The sequence below is a fragment of the Poecilia mexicana genome, unplaced genomic scaffold (assembly GCF_051168715.1).
Source record: "Poecilia mexicana isolate PSO_F unplaced genomic scaffold, ASM5116871v1 scaffold_2, whole genome shotgun sequence".
Lineage (NCBI taxonomy): Eukaryota > Metazoa > Chordata > Actinopteri > Cyprinodontiformes > Poeciliidae > Poecilia > Poecilia mexicana.
In genome coordinates this window covers 38,870,834-38,889,540 of record NW_028263371.1, presented here as the reverse complement: position 1 = coordinate 38,889,540, position 18,707 = coordinate 38,870,834, and the positions used below count along the sequence as shown (strand labels likewise).

At 37.9% G+C, this 18,707-nt stretch overlaps 1 protein-coding gene across 1 annotated transcript in view; it reads left to right on the top strand.

The window, feature by feature from the left end:
- The window catches only part of myo16 (myosin XVI), a 117,288-nt gene that overhangs the window by 81,364 nt on the left and 17,217 nt on the right, over positions 1–18,707 (top strand). Inside the window, exons 28-31 of the mRNA XM_015003060.2 lie at positions 15,595–15,697; positions 16,294–16,390; positions 16,475–16,748; positions 18,279–18,661. Coding sequence (XP_014858546.2) covers positions 15,595–15,697; positions 16,294–16,390; positions 16,475–16,748; positions 18,279–18,661 — 857 coding nt within the window. The remainder of the gene's footprint in view (positions 1–15,594; positions 15,698–16,293; positions 16,391–16,474; positions 16,749–18,278; positions 18,662–18,707) is intronic.

The window sequence follows — 18,707 nt, the reverse complement described above, 5'->3', positions numbered from 1 at the left end:
TTCGGTTATAGACAAGACCTGACCACAATGGCAGCGTATAATCCTTATCTTGTATGTCAGGCTCATTTCAGTTCTTTGACTCCATATGAGGCTCCCCTGGGACTTGTAAAAAACAGGGAGCATCAATAGTTTTCATACCCTCATAAGACGGGTCATGGGTTTACAGAGTTCCTTTGTGTTTTATGGGCCCTTTGGGCCAGCGTGAGCTGTCTGCTGGACCAATATTACCACAAAGAGGGAAGGGTTACGGCGAGTTCAGTCAGACCCCACTTCTCCAAATCAAACGCATCCCTTATTCACATGAACTCACTTACTCAGTATTGACAACACAAGTGGTTTATGTTTCCAACCATCTGCTTCTGATGTTTACTTCGCACATGCAGTGTCATCAGCTTTTTCCTGATCCACATTCCCAGGGTAATAATCAGAGCATTTACTGACAAGATTTAATTAAAGTAGCTGAGGTTAAAACATTACATTCTTTTATTAATCTTCCCCAAGCCCCAGGATAATTTTAGTAATCAAAGATCATGCAAAATGAGCTTCGGTTCTAATGTGGCTGGTAAAGCTAGAGGTAGGTGACAAACAATGCCTCAGAAAGAGCTCACAGGTGAGGAATGCTTAACATTTTGTCATGTCCAACCCATAACCTGATTGTATTTTAATGAACTTTTATGTAAACAACTTCTTTCTGTTGCTGACTTTGTGTTTTGAGTTTTTTTCCTACTATAATGCGAACCTCCCCTCCAATCTCAAGTCGTTCCCACCCTCGACCAAGGTTTTCTTTTCATTTAGTTCCACACAACTTCCCATCAACTCAGACGAGCATCTCTGTTGCTGCTGAAGAAAAGCCTCCCCCACATAATGACTCTGTCGTCATTGCGTTTGACCACATAAAGCATTTTGCATGTGAGCCAGAAAGTTACATTTTTGTCTCTTTTGTTCCCGTGTTTTCTGCATGGATTGCACCAAAATGGAACTGAGATTCCTGATAACGTCCTTTCAGTCACATCTTTGATTTCTGGATGAGACAACTAACGCTTGTTTGACTTCTACCACCGGAGCAGTGGATCTTTGAGTATCGTTTTGTAACCTAACCCTGATTTAAATTACTTGTCAAGTCTTCTTTGTCGCTTGCACTTTATAATGTGGTTTATTCACCTATTCCCTCTACCAGATAGATATTCAGAGAAGAGCTGGATTTATAGAGAGATTACCTTATGCACAGGTGGATCCTGTTTACTAATTAGTGAAGACCATTAGTTGCAGTGTTTTGCCTTGACAACAGGTGTCAAACTCAGGCCTGCACGCCTAATCTGTGATTATACTTGGCCCACAAGATAATTTCAAATGTCTACTAGAGCTGTCCCAATAGTAGGCAGTGCACTCACCACTCGCACTGCAAATCCCTGAATGCTCCACTGGTGCATTGAGGGACCCACAAACCCCCTCCCACTGTTGGCATTCAATAGCGACCTCAATTAGATAAACTGATTCCAGATTTCTGGCTCGGTCCAAGTTTGCATCAGAGTAAAATAATGGTTAGAAAATACACTTAAATGAATGTTTGTTAGTTTTTTTCATGCACCTTTCCCCTCTATTGCTAAGGCTTGGACTTAAGTGTTTAGATTCCCATTGAAAGAGCTTATTGGCGTGTACGTATATTATGATTACCATTGAAAGCTAACTCGGAAGGCTACAAACCGAAAAAGATGTATACGATTTCTTTTTAATGTCTTTTGACATTCGATTCCTTGTGCATTAGACTATGCTTGTTTTTGCAAAAAGATTTACAAAAACAATATAAAAATGAATTTGTAAAATTTCTTATGAGCATATGATCTGTTTTTTGTTGGGTTTTTTTTCCAACAGCAGAATAACTAAGAACTAGAAAATTCCGCAGAAATTTTAAGGGGCATGCCAAAGTGTGCCCGTCGGTTTTTAATCAAGCGTTCTAATGCAAAAAATTAGCATTAATGCTAAAGAAAGCTTCAATGTAGTCAATAACCTGTGGTGAGTCAGAAACATGTTGACTAAACTGCACCTGTACCATTCAGTATGTTGAAATTAATGCATAAGCCAAAATGCTAATATTAGCGTGAAGACTAATATTCATGTAGGATGTTAGGATGTGCACTGCCTTGCGCAGCAAGGCAGTGCACTAGTGGGGGCAGTAAAATGCTAAACTTGTGCTAATGTTAATGAACTGCCTTGCTGCGCAAGGCAGTTCACTATCCTGAGGAAAAAAAATGCGAAAAAAGCTTAATATTATTGCAACGCCTACGGCGTTGCACTAGCATGAGAGGAATATGCAGACTTTTATTTTGAAACTTTCAGTAGGCTTCATTTTAACCACCACACCAATTCAATGTGTAAAAGTAGTTTGTTTAAACATTTCACATAAAGCCCAAAGCTGATGTGAAAAATATCAAGGCTTTTATTTTGAAATTTTCATTAAGCTTCATTTTAATTGACCACAGCAATAAAATGTGTAACAGTGGTTGGGTTAATCCAACTATATAATGCCCAAAACAGCAAGTAGTTCTAAATGCCAGTTCAGCCCTAATCTGTGGTATCTGAAAGTTCCGCCATGTTGTAGTTCTGACCTTCAGTCATTGTAGTTCTAAAGAGCAGCTCAACTATCATGTTAGTGAGACACACAGGGAGAGAGAATTCTAACTGTTTGAAGCAGTTAGTTTTTCTGATCAAAGCGGCTTACTGTTCAGCATCCATAAGAGCAATCCGAAAACTTTTTGAAGCATATAAGAGGGCAATTTCTTGTCTCCGATGGAAACACGATTTAAATCTGTAGTTGTCTCTGCACTAACCTGAGAGAAAAACATAATAAAGGCCCAAGAGGAATATTCAGGCTTTTATTTTGAAATTTTCAGTAAGCTTCATTTTAAATGGCCACACTAATCCAATATCTAACAGTGGTTGGGTTAAACCAGTTTATATATAATGCCCAGAACATTCTGCCCTGTCTGTAGTTATAACATTCTGCTCACCTTCTTTCTGTAATAAGTCAGAGTTCCACCATTATTTACTTCTTAACTGCCAGCTCAGCCCTCCTTTGTAATGATTGAGGGTTCCACCATGTTGACCTTCCGACCTTCTGCTCAGGCCTCTGTAGTAAAGTGTTCCATCGTGTTTAGAACTACAAAGATGGTGTTTTTGTAGTCCTAAGGAGCAGTTTGGCTTTTGTCTGTGTTCTGTTGCTATAGTGACCAAGCCTCCCCCTGTGTTTCTCCAGACAGGGGGAGAAACAATTCTATCTGTTTGAGCCAGCCAGTTTCACTCCAAAAAGCTGTTCGAACAACTCCTTTCCATTCGGGAACCGTGATACGTATTCGAAAACCGTTTGAAGCGTATGAGAGGGCTATTTGTCGTCTCATTTAGTACCGCGATTCATATCTGTAGCTCATTCACAGTAATTGCAGTGATGAGAGAAAAATGGTGTGCGCTGAGCTCAGAACTTTTTGCAGAAATGTATGTAAAAAGAGCAATTACATGATGTAAAAATTGTCAAGGCTTTTATTTTGAAAAATTTCAATAAGCTTCATTTGAAATTGCCACACTAATTTCATGTGTAATAGTGATCAGGTTAAATCAGTTATATAATGCTCAAAGCACAAGTTGTTTATAATACCAGCCAACTCCTCCTCTGTAATAATTGAGTGTTCCGCCATGTTGTAGTTCTGACATGCTGGTCAGGCCTCTATTTTAACTGAGTCTTGGCCATAGATAGAACTACAGTTATGGCAGTTATGGCTGCTGGTTTGTAGTCCAAACCAGCAGCCTTTCTCTGGATTCTGTTGCAATCTTTAAGACAACCATGAAATGCTAATGTTAATGAACTGCCTTGCTGCGCAAGGCAGTTCACTATCCTGAGAAAAAAAACATAAAAAAAAGATTTTCATTTTTGCATCGCCTACGGCGATGCACTTTTGTCAGTGCAATTTTCAGAGTTTTATTTTGAAACTTTCAGTAAACTTAATTTTCATAACCACACTAATCCAATGTGTAACAGTGGTTTGGTTAATCCACCTGTATAATGCCCAAAACAGGAAGTAGTTCTAACTGCCAGCTCAGGCCTCCTCTGTAATAATTGAGTGTTCCGCCATGTTGTAGTTCTGACCTTCTGCTCTGCCCTCTGCATTAAAGTGTTCCGCCATATTTAGAACTACAGAGTCTTTGTAGTCCAAACCCCAGCAGTTCTCCCTCTCTGCATTCTGTTGCTATAGTGATGAAAGTGCCCTGTGTGTGTCAGACTTATCTATCTTTATGAGACACCCAGTCAGTTTTAATGGAAAAAGCAGTCCGAACGACTGCTTCCCGTTCGGGTTCCGTAAGTCCGATCCAAAAACCGTTTGAAGCATATGAGAGGGCTATTTCTCATCTCATCTATTACCGCGATTCATATCTGTAGCTCAATCACAGTAATTGCAGTGATGAGAGAAAAATGGTGTGCGCTGAGCTCAGAGATTTTTCAGAAATGTATGTAAAACACTGGAGAGGAGCGTCAGTTATCCTGTCCCAAAACTTTGCTCTGAAGCACCTGGACCGAAAACCATAAGCCCTAGGGAAATTTTGAAAACATTTTACCGGAGCAGGCATTCGTATCAATGTCATGACCGACTTTCATACCAATAGAGCAATTTTTGCACCCATGAGAGCGATTTCAAAATTATTTTGGGGTCAAAATTCCACTCTTTTTCTCACTCTAAAAAGCGGCAGTTGGTTTCAGTTACACTCTAAGGTTTCGGCAGTTGGAAATTTCGCTCGTTTTTCGCTTTTTACGTCGCCGTCGTAACTCCGATCCCCAATAAAAGTAATAGCTCCAATGCCGGGATCGAGACACACGTTTTGATACCACTTTTGTGGGTGGGCACGCAGCGGTACGAGCCGCATTAACGGTAATGGAAGAAGTTGTTATAATAACTAGAAAATTCCGCAGAAATTTTAAGGGGCATGCCAAAGTGTGCCCGTCGGTTTTTAATCAAGCGTTCTAATGCAAAAAATTAGCATTAATGCTAAAGAAAGCTTCAATGTAGTCAATAACCTGTGGTGAGTCAGAAACATGTTGACTAAACTGCACCTGTACCATTCAGTATGTTGAAATTAATGCATAAGCCAAAATGCTAATATTAGCGTGAAGACTAATATTCATGTAGGATGTTAGGATGTGCACTGCCTTGCTGCGCAAGGCAGTGCACTAGTGGGGGCAGTAAAATGCTAAACTTGTGCTAATGTTAATGAACTGCCTTGCTGCGCAAGGCAGTTCACTATCCTGAGGAAAAAAAATGCGAAAAAAGCTTAATATTATTGCAACGCCTACGGCGTTGCACTAGCATGAGAGGAATATGCAGACTTTTATTTTGAAACTTTCAGTAGGCTTCATTTTAACCACCACACCAATTCAATGTGTAAAAGTAGTTTGTTTAAACATTTCACATAAAGCCCAAAGCTGATGTGAAAAATATCAAGGCTTTTATTTTGAAATTTTCATTAAGCTTCATTTTAATTGACCACAGCAATAAAATGTGTAACAGTGGTTGGGTTAATCCAACTATATAATGCCCAAAACAGCAAGTAGTTCTAAATGCCAGTTCAGCCCTAATCTGTGGTATCTGAAAGTTCCGCCATGTTGTAGTTCTGACCTTCAGTCATTGTAGTTCTAAAGAGCAGCTCAACTATCATGTTAGTGAGACACACAGGGAGAGAGAATTCTAACTGTTTGAAGCAGTTAGTTTTTCTGATCAAAGCGGCTTACTGTTCAGCATCCATAAGAGCAATCCGAAAACTTTTTGAAGCATATAAGAGGGCAATTTCTTGTCTCCGATGGAAACACGATTTAAATCTGTAGTTGTCTCTGCACTAACCTGAGAGAAAAACATAATAAAGGCCCAAGAGGAATATTCAGGCTTTTATTTTGAAATTTTCAGTAAGCTTCATTTTAAATGGCCACACTAATCCAATATCTAACAGTGGTTGGGTTAAACCAGTTTATATATAATGCCCAGAACATTCTGCCCTGTCTGTAGTTATAACATTCTGCTCACCTTCTTTCTGTAATAAGTCAGAGTTCCACCATTATTTACTTCTTAACTGCCAGCTCAGCCCTCCTTTGTAATGATTGAGGGTTCCACCATGTTGACCTTCCGACCTTCTGCTCAGGCCTCTGTAGTAAAGTGTTCCATCGTGTTTAGAACTACAAAGATGGTGTTTTTGTAGTCCTAAGGAGCAGTTTGGCTTTTGTCTGTGTTCTGTTGCTATAGTGACCAAGCCTCCCCCTGTGTTTCTCCAGACAGGGGGAGAAACAATTCTATCTGTTTGAGCCAGCCAGTTTCACTCCAAAAAGCTGTTCGAACAACTCCTTTCCATTCGGGAACCGTGATACGTATTCGAAAACCGTTTGAAGCGTATGAGAGGGCTATTTGTCGTCTCATTTAGTACCGCGATTCATATCTGTAGCTCATTCACAGTAATTGCAGTGATGAGAGAAAAATGGTGTGCGCTGAGCTCAGAACTTTTTGCAGAAATGTATGTAAAAAGAGCAATTACATGATGTAAAAATTGTCAAGGCTTTTATTTTGAAAAATTTCAATAAGCTTCATTTGAAATTGCCACACTAATTTCATGTGTAATAGTGATCAGGTTAAATCAGTTATATAATGCTCAAAGCACAAGTTGTTTATAATACCAGCCAACTCCTCCTCTGTAATAATTGAGTGTTCCGCCATGTTGTAGTTCTGACATGCTGGTCAGGCCTCTATTTTAACTGAGTCTTGGCCATAGATAGAACTACAGTTATGGCAGTTATGGCTGCTGGTTTGTAGTCCAAACCAGCAGCCTTTCTCTGGATTCTGTTGCTCTAGCGATTGGCCCTCAGCCAACTGCTGTGTGTGTGAGACAGAAAGCTGGGGAAGGATTTCAATCTTTAAGACAACCATGAAATGCTAATGTTAATGAACTGCCTTGCTGCGCAAGGCAGTTCACTATCCTGAGAAAAAAAACATAAAAAAAAGATTTTCATTTTTGCATCGCCTACGGCGATGCACTTTTGTCAGTGCAATTTTCAGAGTTTTATTTTGAAACTTTCAGTAAACTTAATTTTCATAACCACACTAATCCAATGTGTAACAGTGGTTTGGTTAATCCACCTGTATAATGCCCAAAACAGGAAGTAGTTCTAACTGCCAGCTCAGGCCTCCTCTGTAATAATTGAGTGTTCCGCCATGTTGTAGTTCTGACCTTCTGCTCTGCCCTCTGCATTAAAGTGTTCCGCCATATTTAGAACTACAGAGTCTTTGTAGTCCAAACCCCAGCAGTTCTCCCTCTCTGCATTCTGTTGCTATAGTGATGAAAGTGCCCTGTGTGTGTCAGACTTATCTATCTTTATGAGACACCCAGTCAGTTTTAATGGAAAAAGCAGTCCGAACGACTGCTTCCCGTTCGGGTTCCGTAAGTCCGATCCAAAAACCGTTTGAAGCATATGAGAGGGCTATTTCTCATCTCATCTATTACCGCGATTCATATCTGTAGCTCAATCACAGTAATTGCAGTGATGAGAGAAAAATGGTGTGCGCTGAGCTCAGAGATTTTTCAGAAATGTATGTAAAACACTGGAGAGGAGCGTCAGTTATCCTGTCCCAAAACTTTGCTCTGAAGCACCTGGACCGAAAACCATAAGCCCTAGGGAAATTTTGAAAACATTTTACCGGAGCAGGCATTCGTATCAATGTCATGACCGACTTTCATACCAATAGAGCAATTTTTGCACCCATGAGAGCGATTTCAAAATTATTTTGGGGTCAAAATTCCACTCTTTTTCTCACTCTAAAAAGCGGCAGTTGGTTTCAGTTACACTCTAAGGTTTCGGCAGTTGGAAATTTCGCTCGTTTTTCGCTTTTTACGTCGCCGTCGTAACTCCGATCCCCAATAAAAGTAATAGCTCCAATGCCGGGATCGAGACACACGTTTTGATACCACTTTTGTGGGTGGGCACGCAGCGGTACGAGCCGCATTAACGGTAATGGAAGAAGTTGTTATAACTAGAAAAATAGCTGTTCCTATCGAAACAGCCGTGAGAATGCATATTTGCAGAATGACTGCAGCAGAAACGCAAGAAAAAGTAGAGAAAAGCGTAAGAAGTAGGAAAAAGCAGAAAAATTTGAAATAGTTGAAATAGTTGAACAGAGAAACGTAGCAAAGACCAAAAATTAGATGAAACAGAAATCAGGACAAAACCACAAATACTTGAAACAGATGAACAGTGAAACATAGCAACATAGGAAAATAGCAGAAGCAGTAATTATTACAAAGGCAGAAATATTTGAAGAATTGAAACATAGCAGCACAAAAAACATAAAGGAGCAGAAGAGGCTGAACAGTTTGATATATGAATTGCTAAAATTGATTAAAGATTGCAGAAGACCTTAAACAATATTACAACCAGTAGAAGTTGAAGGCATACACAAAAGTTGAAAAGCTAAAAGATAGTAAAACCAGTAGAAGTTGAAGGCATACACAAAAGTTGAAAAGCTAAAAGATAGTAAAACCAGTAGAAGTTGAAGGCATAGAGAAAAGTTGAAAAGCTAAGGTAGTAAAACCAGTAGAAGGCATACACAAAAGTTGAAAAGCTAAAAGATAGTAAAACCAGTAGAAGTTGAAGGCATACACAAAAGTTGAAAAGCTAAAAGATAGTAAAACCAGTAGAAGGCATACATAAAAGTAGACTTGCAGAATGCATAGAAACAGATAAAAACAGAGCACAAGACAAAAATACATTGAAAGAATAGGAGAAAGTGTGTCATGGTTGTACTCCAGAAGAGTTTGACAGAAAACAGTAAGACCTGTAGCAATAATAGTAATAATTCCATAAAGTAGACACACGTAGCTACATTTTAATGCATAAATTATTTCTCTACAGTGAAATATGTATGAACAGCATCAATTTGTTTGTCAAAAAGCAGAAAAAGTTCAAAAACGGCAGTTACTAGAGTGTACACTCTAGTAACTGAAGTCAGTTAGTGAATTCCACCATGTATTTCAATGGGGCAAATAATTTGCACAAAAGGGCAATTATTTCAAAAAGGGCAATAGTGAAGTTCACCAAAAGATACAGCAAGATTCTCCTGAAGGAGCTGAACGTTTTGATATATGAATTAGTAGAATTAGTGAAAGATAGTAGAAGTAGTTAAACGACAAAAAACGTACGGAACATTATATAATAATAATAATAACTAGAAAAATAGCTGTTCCTAGCGAAACAGCCGTGAGAATGCATATTTGCAGAATGACTGCAGCAGAAATGCAACCAGTGGAAAACCAGTGGAAGTTGAAGGCATACAGAAAAGTTTAAAGGCAAAAAAATATTAAAAACCAGTGGAAGTTGAAGGCATACAGAAAAGTTGAAAAGCTAAAAGAAATTAAAAACCAGTGGAAGTTGAAGGCATACACAAAAGTTGAATAGTTAAAAGATAGTAAAAACCAGTGGAAGTTGAAAGCATACACAAAAGTTGAAAAGCTAAAAGATAGTAAAAACCAGAGGAAGTTGAAGGCATACACAGAAGTTGAATAGTTAAAAGATAGTAAAAACCAGTGGAAGTTGAAGGCATACACAAAAGTTGAAAAGCTAAAAAAATTAAAAACCAGTGGAAGTTGAAGGCATACACAAAAGTTGAATAGTTTAAAGATAGTAAAAACCAGTGGAATTTGAAAGCATACACAAAAGTTGAATAGTTAAAAGATAGAAAAACCCAGTGGAAGTTGAAGGCATACACAGAAGTTGAATAGCTAAAAGAAATTAAAAACCAGTGGAAGTTGAAGGCATACACAAAAGTTGAATAGTTAAAAGATAGTAAAAACCAGTGGAAGTTGAAAGCATACACAAAAGTTGAAAAGCTAAAAGATAGTAAAAACCAGAGGAAGTTGAAGGCATACACAGAAGTTGAATAGTTAAAAGATAGTAAAAACCAGTGGAAGTTGAAGGCATACAGAAAAGTTGAAAAGCTAAAAGAAATTAAAAACCAGTGGAAGTTGAAGGCATACACAAAAGTTGAATAGCTAAAAGATAGTAAAAACCAGTGGAAGTTGAAAGCATACACAAAAGTTGAATAGCTAATAGATATTAAAAACCAGTGGAAGTTGAAGGCTTACAGAAAAGTTGAAAAGCTAAAAGAAATTAAAAACCAGTGGAAGTTGAAGGCATACACAAAAGTTGAATAGTTAAAAGATAGTAAAAACCAGAGGAAGTTGAAGGCATTCACAGAAGTTGAATAGCTAAAAGATATTAAAAACCAGTGGAAGTTGAAGGCATACACAAAAGATGAATAGTTAAAAGATATTAAAAACCAGTGGAAGTTGAAGGCATACAGAAAAGTTGAAAAGCTAAAAGATATTAAAAACCAGTGGAAGTTGAAAGCATACATATAAGTAGACAAGCAGAATGCACTGAAACATATAAAAACAGAGCACAAGAGAAAAATACATTGAAAGAATAGGAGAAAGTGTGACATGGTTGTACTCTAGAGAAATTTGACAGAAAACAGTAAGACCTGTAGCAATAATAGTAATAATTCCATAAAGTAGACACACGTAGCTACATTTTAATGCATAAATTATTTCTCTACAGTGAAATATGTAAGAACAGCATCAATTTGTTTGTCAAAAAGCAGAAAAAGTTCAAAAACGTCAGTTACTAGAGTGTACACTCTAGCAACTGATGTCAGTTAGTGAATTCCACCATAGGAATGAATGGGGCAATAAATTTGCACAAAAGGGCAATTATTTCAAAAAGTGCAATAGTGAAGTTTACCAAAAGATAAAGCAAGATTCTCCTGAAGGAGCTGAACGTTTTGATATATGAATTAGTAGAATTAGTGAAAGATAGTAGAAATAGTTAAACGACAAAAAACGTACGGAACATTATATAATAATAATAATAATAATAATAATAACTAGAAAAATAGCTGTTCCTAGCGAAACAGCCGTGAGAATGCATATTTGCAGAATGACTGCAGCAGAAATGCAACCAGTGGAAAACCAGTGGAAGTTGAAGGCATACAGAAAAGTTGAAAGGCAAAAAGATAGTAAAAACCAGTGGAATTTGAAGGCATACAGAAAAGTTGAATAGTTAAAAGATAGTAAAAACCAGTGGAAGTTGAAAGCATAAACAAAAGTTGAATAGCTAAAAGATAGTAAAACCAGTGGAAGTTGAAGGCACACAGAAAAGTTGAAAAGCTAAAAGAAATTAAAAACCAGTGGAAGTTGAAGGCATACACAAAAGTTGAATAGTTAAAAGATAGTAAAAACCAGTGGAAGTTGAAAGCATACACAAAAGTTGAATAGCTAAAATATATTAAAAACCAGTGGAAGTTGAAGGCATACAGAAAAGTTGAAAAGCTAAAAGAAATTAAAAACCAGTGGAAGTTGAAGGCATACACAAAAGTTGAATAGTTAAAAGAAATTAAAAACCAGTGGAAGTTGAAAGCATACACAAAAGTTGAATAGCTAAAAGATAGTAAAATCCAGTGGAAGTTGAAAGCATACACAAAAGTTGAATAGCTAAAAGATATTAAAAACCAGTGGAAGTTGAAGGCATACAGAAAAGTTGAAAAGCTAAAAGAAATTAAAAACCAGTGGAAGTTGAAGGCATACACAAAAGTTGAATAGTTAAAAGATAGTAAAAACCAGAGGAAGTTGAAAGCATACACAAAAGTTGAAAAGCTAAAATATTAAAAACCAGTGGAAGTTGAAGGCATACACAAAAGTTGAATAGCTAAAATATTAAAAACCAGTGGAAGTTGAAGGCATAAAGAAAAGTTGAAAAGCTAAAAGAAATTAAAAACCAGTGGAAGTTGAAGGCATACACAAAAGTTGAATAGTTAAAAGATAGTAAAAACCAGAGGAAGTTGAAGGCATACACAGAAGTTGAATAGCTAAAAGATATTAAAAACCCGTGGAAGTTGAAGGCATACAGAAAAGTTGAAAAGCTAAAAGAAATTAAAAACCAGTGGAAGTTGAAGGCATACACAAAAGTTGAAAAGCTAAAACAAATTAAAAACCAGTGGAAGTTGAAGGCATACACAAAAGTTGAAAAGCTAAAAGATAGTAAAAACCAGTGGAAGTTGAAGGCATACACAAAAGTTGGAAAGCTAAAGGACAGTAAAACCAGTGGAAGTTGAAGGCATACACAAAAGTTGAAAAGCTAAAAGATATTGAAAACCAGTGGAAGTTGAAGGCATACACAAAACTTGAATAGTTAAAAGATAGTAAAAACCAGAGGAAGTTGAAAGCATAAACAAAAGTTGAATAGCTAAAAGATAGTAAAAACCAGTGGAAGTTGAAAGCATACACAAAAGTTGAATAGCTAAAAGATATTAAAAACCAGTGGAAGTTGAAGGCATACACAAAAGTTGAATAGTTTAAAGATAGTAAAAACCAGAGGAATTTGAAAGCATACACAAAAGTTGAAAACCTAAAAGATATTAAAAACCAGTGGAAGTTGAAGGCATAAACAAAAGTTGAATAGTTAAAAGATATTAAAAACCAGTGGAAGTTGAAGGCATACAGAAAAGTTGAAAAGCTAAAAGATATTAAAAACCAGTGGAAGTTGAAAGCATACATATAAGTAGACAAGCAGAATGCACTGAAACATATAAAAACAGAGCACAAGAGAAAAATACATTGAAAGAATAGGAGAAAGTGTGACATGGTTGTACTCTAGAGAAATTTGACAGAAAACAGTAAGACCTGTAGCAATAATAGTAATAATTCCATAAAGTAGACACACGTAGCTACATTTTAATGCATAAATTATTTCTCTACAGTGAAATATGTAAGAACAGCATCAATTTGTTTGTCAAAAAGCAGAAAAAGTTCAAAAACGTCAGTTACCAGAGTGTACACTCTAGCAACTGATGTCAGTTAGTGAATTCCACCATAGGAATGAATGGGGCAATAAATTTGCACAAAAGGGCAATTATTTCAAAAAGTGCAATAGTGAAGTTTACCAAAAGATAAAGCAAGATTCTCCTGAAGGAGCTGAACGTTTTGATATATGAATTAGTAGAATTAGTGAAAGATAGTAGAAATAGTTAAACGACAAAAAACGTACGGAACATTATATAATAATAATAATAATAATAATAAAGGGAAACAGAAACACTAGTAGTGAGAATGCATTGGATGCATTCTCACTGATAAAGGGAAACAGAAACACTAGTAGTGAGAATGCATTGGATGCATTCTCACTGACTAGAAAAATAGCTGTTCCTATCGAAACAGCCGTGAGAATGCATATTTGCAGAATGACTGCAGCAGAAACGCAAGAAAAAGTAGAGAAAAGCGTAAGAAGTAGGAAAAAGCAGAAAAATTTGAAATAGTTGAAATAGTTGAACAGAGAAACGTAGCAAAGACCAAAAATTAGATGAAACAGAAATCAGGACAAAACCACAAATACTTGAAACAGATGAACAGTGAAACATAGCAACATAGGAAAATAGCAGAAGCAGTAATTATTACAAAGGCAGAAATATTTGAAGAATTGAAACATAGCAGCACAAAAAACATAAAGGAGCAGAAGAGGCTGAACAGTTTGATATATGAATTGCTAAAATTGATTAAAGATTGCAGAAGACCTTAAACAATATTACAACCAGTAGAAGTTGAAGGCATACACAAAAGTTGAAAAGCTAAAAGATAGTAAAACCAGTAGAAGTTGAAGGCATACACAAAAGTTGAAAAGCTAAAAGATAGTAAAACCAGTAGAAGTTGAAGGCATAGAGAAAAGTTGAAAAGCTAAGGTAGTAAAACCAGTAGAAGGCATACACAAAAGTTGAAAAGCTAAAAGATAGTAAAACCAGTAGAAGTTGAAGGCATACACAAAAGTTGAAAAGCTAAAAGATAGTAAAACCAGTAGAAGGCATACATAAAAGTAGACTTGCAGAATGCATAGAAACAGATAAAAACAGAGCACAAGACAAAAATACATTGAAAGAATAGGAGAAAGTGTGTCATGGTTGTACTCCAGAAGAGTTTGACAGAAAACAGTAAGACCTGTAGCAATAATAGTAATAATTCCATAAAGTAGACACACGTAGCTACATTTTAATGCATAAATTATTTCTCTACAGTGAAATATGTATGAACAGCATCAATTTGTTTGTCAAAAAGCAGAAAAAGTTCAAAAACGGCAGTTACTAGAGTGTACACTCTAGTAACTGAAGTCAGTTAGTGAATTCCACCATGTATTTCAATGGGGCAAATAATTTGCACAAAAGGGCAATTATTTCAAAAAGGGCAATAGTGAAGTTCACCAAAAGATACAGCAAGATTCTCCTGAAGGAGCTGAACGTTTTGATATATGAATTAGTAGAATTAGTGAAAGATAGTAGAAGTAGTTAAACGACAAAAAACGTACGGAACATTATATAATAATAATAATAATAATAATAAAGGGAAACAGAAACACTAGTAGTGAGAATGCATTGAATGCATTCTCACTGATAATAATAAAGGGAAACAGAAACACTAGTAGTGAGAATGCATTGAATGCATTCTCACTGATAATAATAATATCCAGGCGTTCTATTGGGTGTAGAACAATAGGTGCCTGCCATGCAATGCATGGAGGCAGTGACTGACCTGCTTCGCAGGTCAGTCACTGCTCTCCTTATGCATTGCTAATGGCATGCCCCAATAATAATATCCAGGCGTTCTATTGGGTGTAGAACAATAGGTGCCTGCCATGCAATGCATGGAGGCAGTGACTGACCTGCTTCGCAGGTCAGTCACTGCTCTCCTTATGCATTGCTAATGGCATGCCCCAATAAAAATGACCAGTGGTTGATTTATCTGAACAGTTTAGGAGTCCTGATGTCAATGAATCCTTATGCAAAGAATTAATAATACAGATCATTGATTACAGGAAAACTGTTGTAATTAAATAAAGTAGTGACATATTTTACTATAGTGGCAGATGAAAGCATCTTCCTTCAAGCCTTTATGATTTATGCATATCTGCAGTGGGATTGTCTTCATTTAAAACAGTAATGTTCCAGGATAATGGATAATTATTTTCATCATGGCAATAATAACTTGCATACATATTAGAAGTGAACTTTACATCATGGCAATAAAGACAGTTATTATCTGTATAAAACACTGACAGATTTATGTGCCATTTGTCTGCTAACTGGCTGTAGATGGCTTTAACATGTCAGAATGGATAGAAAATTTACAACAAACTTGATTCAGCATCATGTTTCTGCTGATATTCCAGCTACTCTTTTTTTTCCATGCATATGCAATCAGTTTAGGCATATAAAACACTAAATAGTTTACAACCTCCTTCACCTTCATTATCTTGGCAGAAACCAAGCTGCTGACACAATCCAGTTGATCATTCATAGCAAGCGTAACCAAGGACGACAGCAACAGGAACAGATGCTCTTTGGCTGGTCCGCCGTGTAACCCCAATGACCTTTGAATCCATTGTTCCAAGAAAGACCATGCCATAGAGATGTTTCAACACAGCATGTTTATTTGTGCAGCTCTAATGTCTCGTGTTATTTTGGTTGCTGTTTTCAGATATAAAGACCTCATAGTCCCAACTTTGGGAGACAAGAAGAAGTTGTCGGCTGAGGAGAAATGCCGTTTTGTTCTGCAGCAGTCCAAAGTCCAAGGATGGCAGGTGTGTTTGTGTGCACGCTTTGCTTCTTCTTCTTTTTTTTCTTTTTTTTTGTTTTTGTCTCCATCAGTAACAAAAGATTTGACTTAATCCCTGACCCTGTGTTTCAAAGATCCCATGGAATCTAGACGGCTGGTTCCAGCTGTCCGACCTCATCATAATGCTGCTCACACACACACATGCACAGCAACACGAACCCCTACGCCCCTCTCTCTGTCCTGTCTGCTACACTGCTGTTGTGTCTGAATAAGTGACCCCGCAGGTCACACACAGGCGTACACACACCTCACCGTCCCTCACACACACTTCTAATGCAGCCCTGTTTAACACGCGCACTAATTCTGCATAAAGCTGGTGTTGCATTAGTCGTCAGTGATCAGTTTCATGCACTTTCTATAGAGCGATCTGTGTTGGCCCCCGAAATGACCCCTGAATCCTGGAAGTGAATATACTCCACTCCCACTAATTATCATAAATTATTGCTTCATCACTGCACTCTCATCTCTAAACTCGCACACCCTTCTGAGATGTCAGCAGAAAACAGCCAGACAGGGTTTGTGTAAGGAGGAATAACTCATATTGTGTGTCTGTGTGTGTAGATGGGCAGCAGTAAAGTGTTTCTGAGATACTGGCAGGCTGACCAGCTCAATGACCGTTGCTACCAGCTTCACAAAAGGATCATCACCTGTCAGAAAGGTAACGCGTAACCGTTGCCTAACAAACTCTTATGTGCTTCCTGTCAGTTTCTGAAACCTTCCTCATCTCCTTCATGCTTCTCAGTGGTCCGCGGCTGGCTGGCCAGGCAACGGGTCAGTCACAGGCTGTCACTGCAGCACAAAGAGGAGAGTAGCGTGCAGCGTTTCCTGCAGGGAGCCGAAGACATTGGGCTACGGACCTATGACCAGCTGGTAATCCAAAATGCCTCTGACATCGCACGGGAGAGCGACCGTCTGCGCTGCCATGGCAATGGTCAGGTCAACACCCTCAGCAGCAGCCCACCGCTTGGTGAGAGGCCCGAACCAGTGGGCAAAGAGGAGGATCACCCAGTTAGGAGGTAAATTAGCTTCCACAAGTTGCTCATAAATGGATCATAAATTATTGTTTCATAATGCTCAGTAGCAGCACTGCTTGTATGAGATTTTTCCAATATGATCAGCCTGATTTTTATTTAGAATACATAAACACAATCAATCAAAATCAAATATCTACCAATCTACTGCTTCTGATAATAACCACAAGATCATTCATTGTTCTAATTTGGAAACAATTTGCAGGTTCACTCACTTAAAAGGCCATAAGAGGAAATTGTTTGCCTCTCTAAACATATTTGCGTGTTTAATCAAATGCACACGTGTGCATGGTGTTCATGTGTGTGTGTGACAGGTGTTTTGTGATTAATGATGTCATTGGATATGTCTGAGCTCAAGACCTTTACTTGTAAGCTTTGTATAGATGCTCAGATAATGATCTGTGTTATCAGATTGTATAGTGTTGCATCGGTGGAACATTACTCCAGTCTAAACCTACCTCATTCGGACCAAACAAGATTAAGTGTTGACACAATTTGACCTTTGAGTATTTTAGTGGACCGAATGCGGATCAGTCCCTTAAGGTTTGGTGTCTGAGTTTTTGATTTTCATGTTTCATAGTGAGATGTCAAATTTTGAGGTTCTTCCACACCCATTCAACATGCTCAAAAACTCACTATTTTGATAACTTTAGATCACCCATTCCTTAAACATCAAAGTCTCTATTTTGATTAAATTTGGAGGCTATAAAGGGCTAACGTCTTTTATTAGAATATTACGTAACAGACCAACGCTATTTTGAAGTTTGTGTGAATAAATGTGGACAAGCTCCAGTGGTTTTAGTACTTTTGCAAGGTATGGTATAAGAGGCCTTTTTAAAACTTTTAGAGTAAATCAAGCTGAAACAAAAGAAGTTACAGATTGCATCTCAGCACCCATTGTCAGAGAAACTGTCTCCTGATTTCTGTATCTTTTCTCTGTCTTTATACTCTTAACAACTGCTGCCTCAACAGGAGCAGAGAGGGGGTACTAACAAGCAAAATGTTATCATGTGGTGTACTGTCAGACGAGTCACATTTGCAGTTGCCTAGTTTCTCTGCTGGCTTCATAAAATGCCCTCCCTGAGCCCCTCCTCACACATGCTATGTTATCCCCTGCCTGCATTCGCAAAAGTAACAGATGGCTAACCCAGATTAGCAGAGGAAATATCAAGATAGATGTTATCCAATTACACCCAGGAGATTATATTTAAATCCTAATCTCTGATTGTTGTCATTCAAACTGCCCCTTTAGCTAATTTTTTAATTGATACTCACTCAATGTGGTTTCATTATCCTAAATATCTTAATATATTTACTTATTCAATCATAAAACACTTTTGTGTCAGGAAGAGGGATCCCCCCCCCCCACCCTCTTGCCTTAATGGAAAAAGTGACTTTAGGATAACATCGAAGATGGACAGACAATCTTAAACAGAGCAAAAATTACATTTTTCTCCTTTGGCTCAGTATTTCACCCTGTCACATTCTTTCTGTTTTATTCATTTTGCTTTAAAGGATGGTTGAGAAAAGCGGAAAAGTCCACGAGGGGCACGTCAACGGGGGAAGCAGAATTAGTCGCCACTTTCGTTCTAGCTCAGTACCCATTCCCCTCGCTGTGGATAGCATGGTCCACTTCTCTGCAAGTCCACCAGTCAAACCAGCCTTGCAGCAAGCAGCTCAGAACAGTGAGGACGGAGCAGGGAATGGGAGTCTCTCGTCTCCTCGCAAGCAACCTCCTCCCAAACCAAAGAGGGACCCCAACACCCGCCTGAGTGCATCTTATGAAGCTGTAAGCTCAGGATTGACAATGGCTCCCAAAGAAAGCTGCACTCCAGAGGGGTCAAGTTCACCGGCTGAAAGTCCTCCAAAATCCCAGCTGTCCCCCAGTGACCCAGCAGGTATGTAAACTCCTCTGTACAATAAAATGTGTCTGCTTCAGCTTTT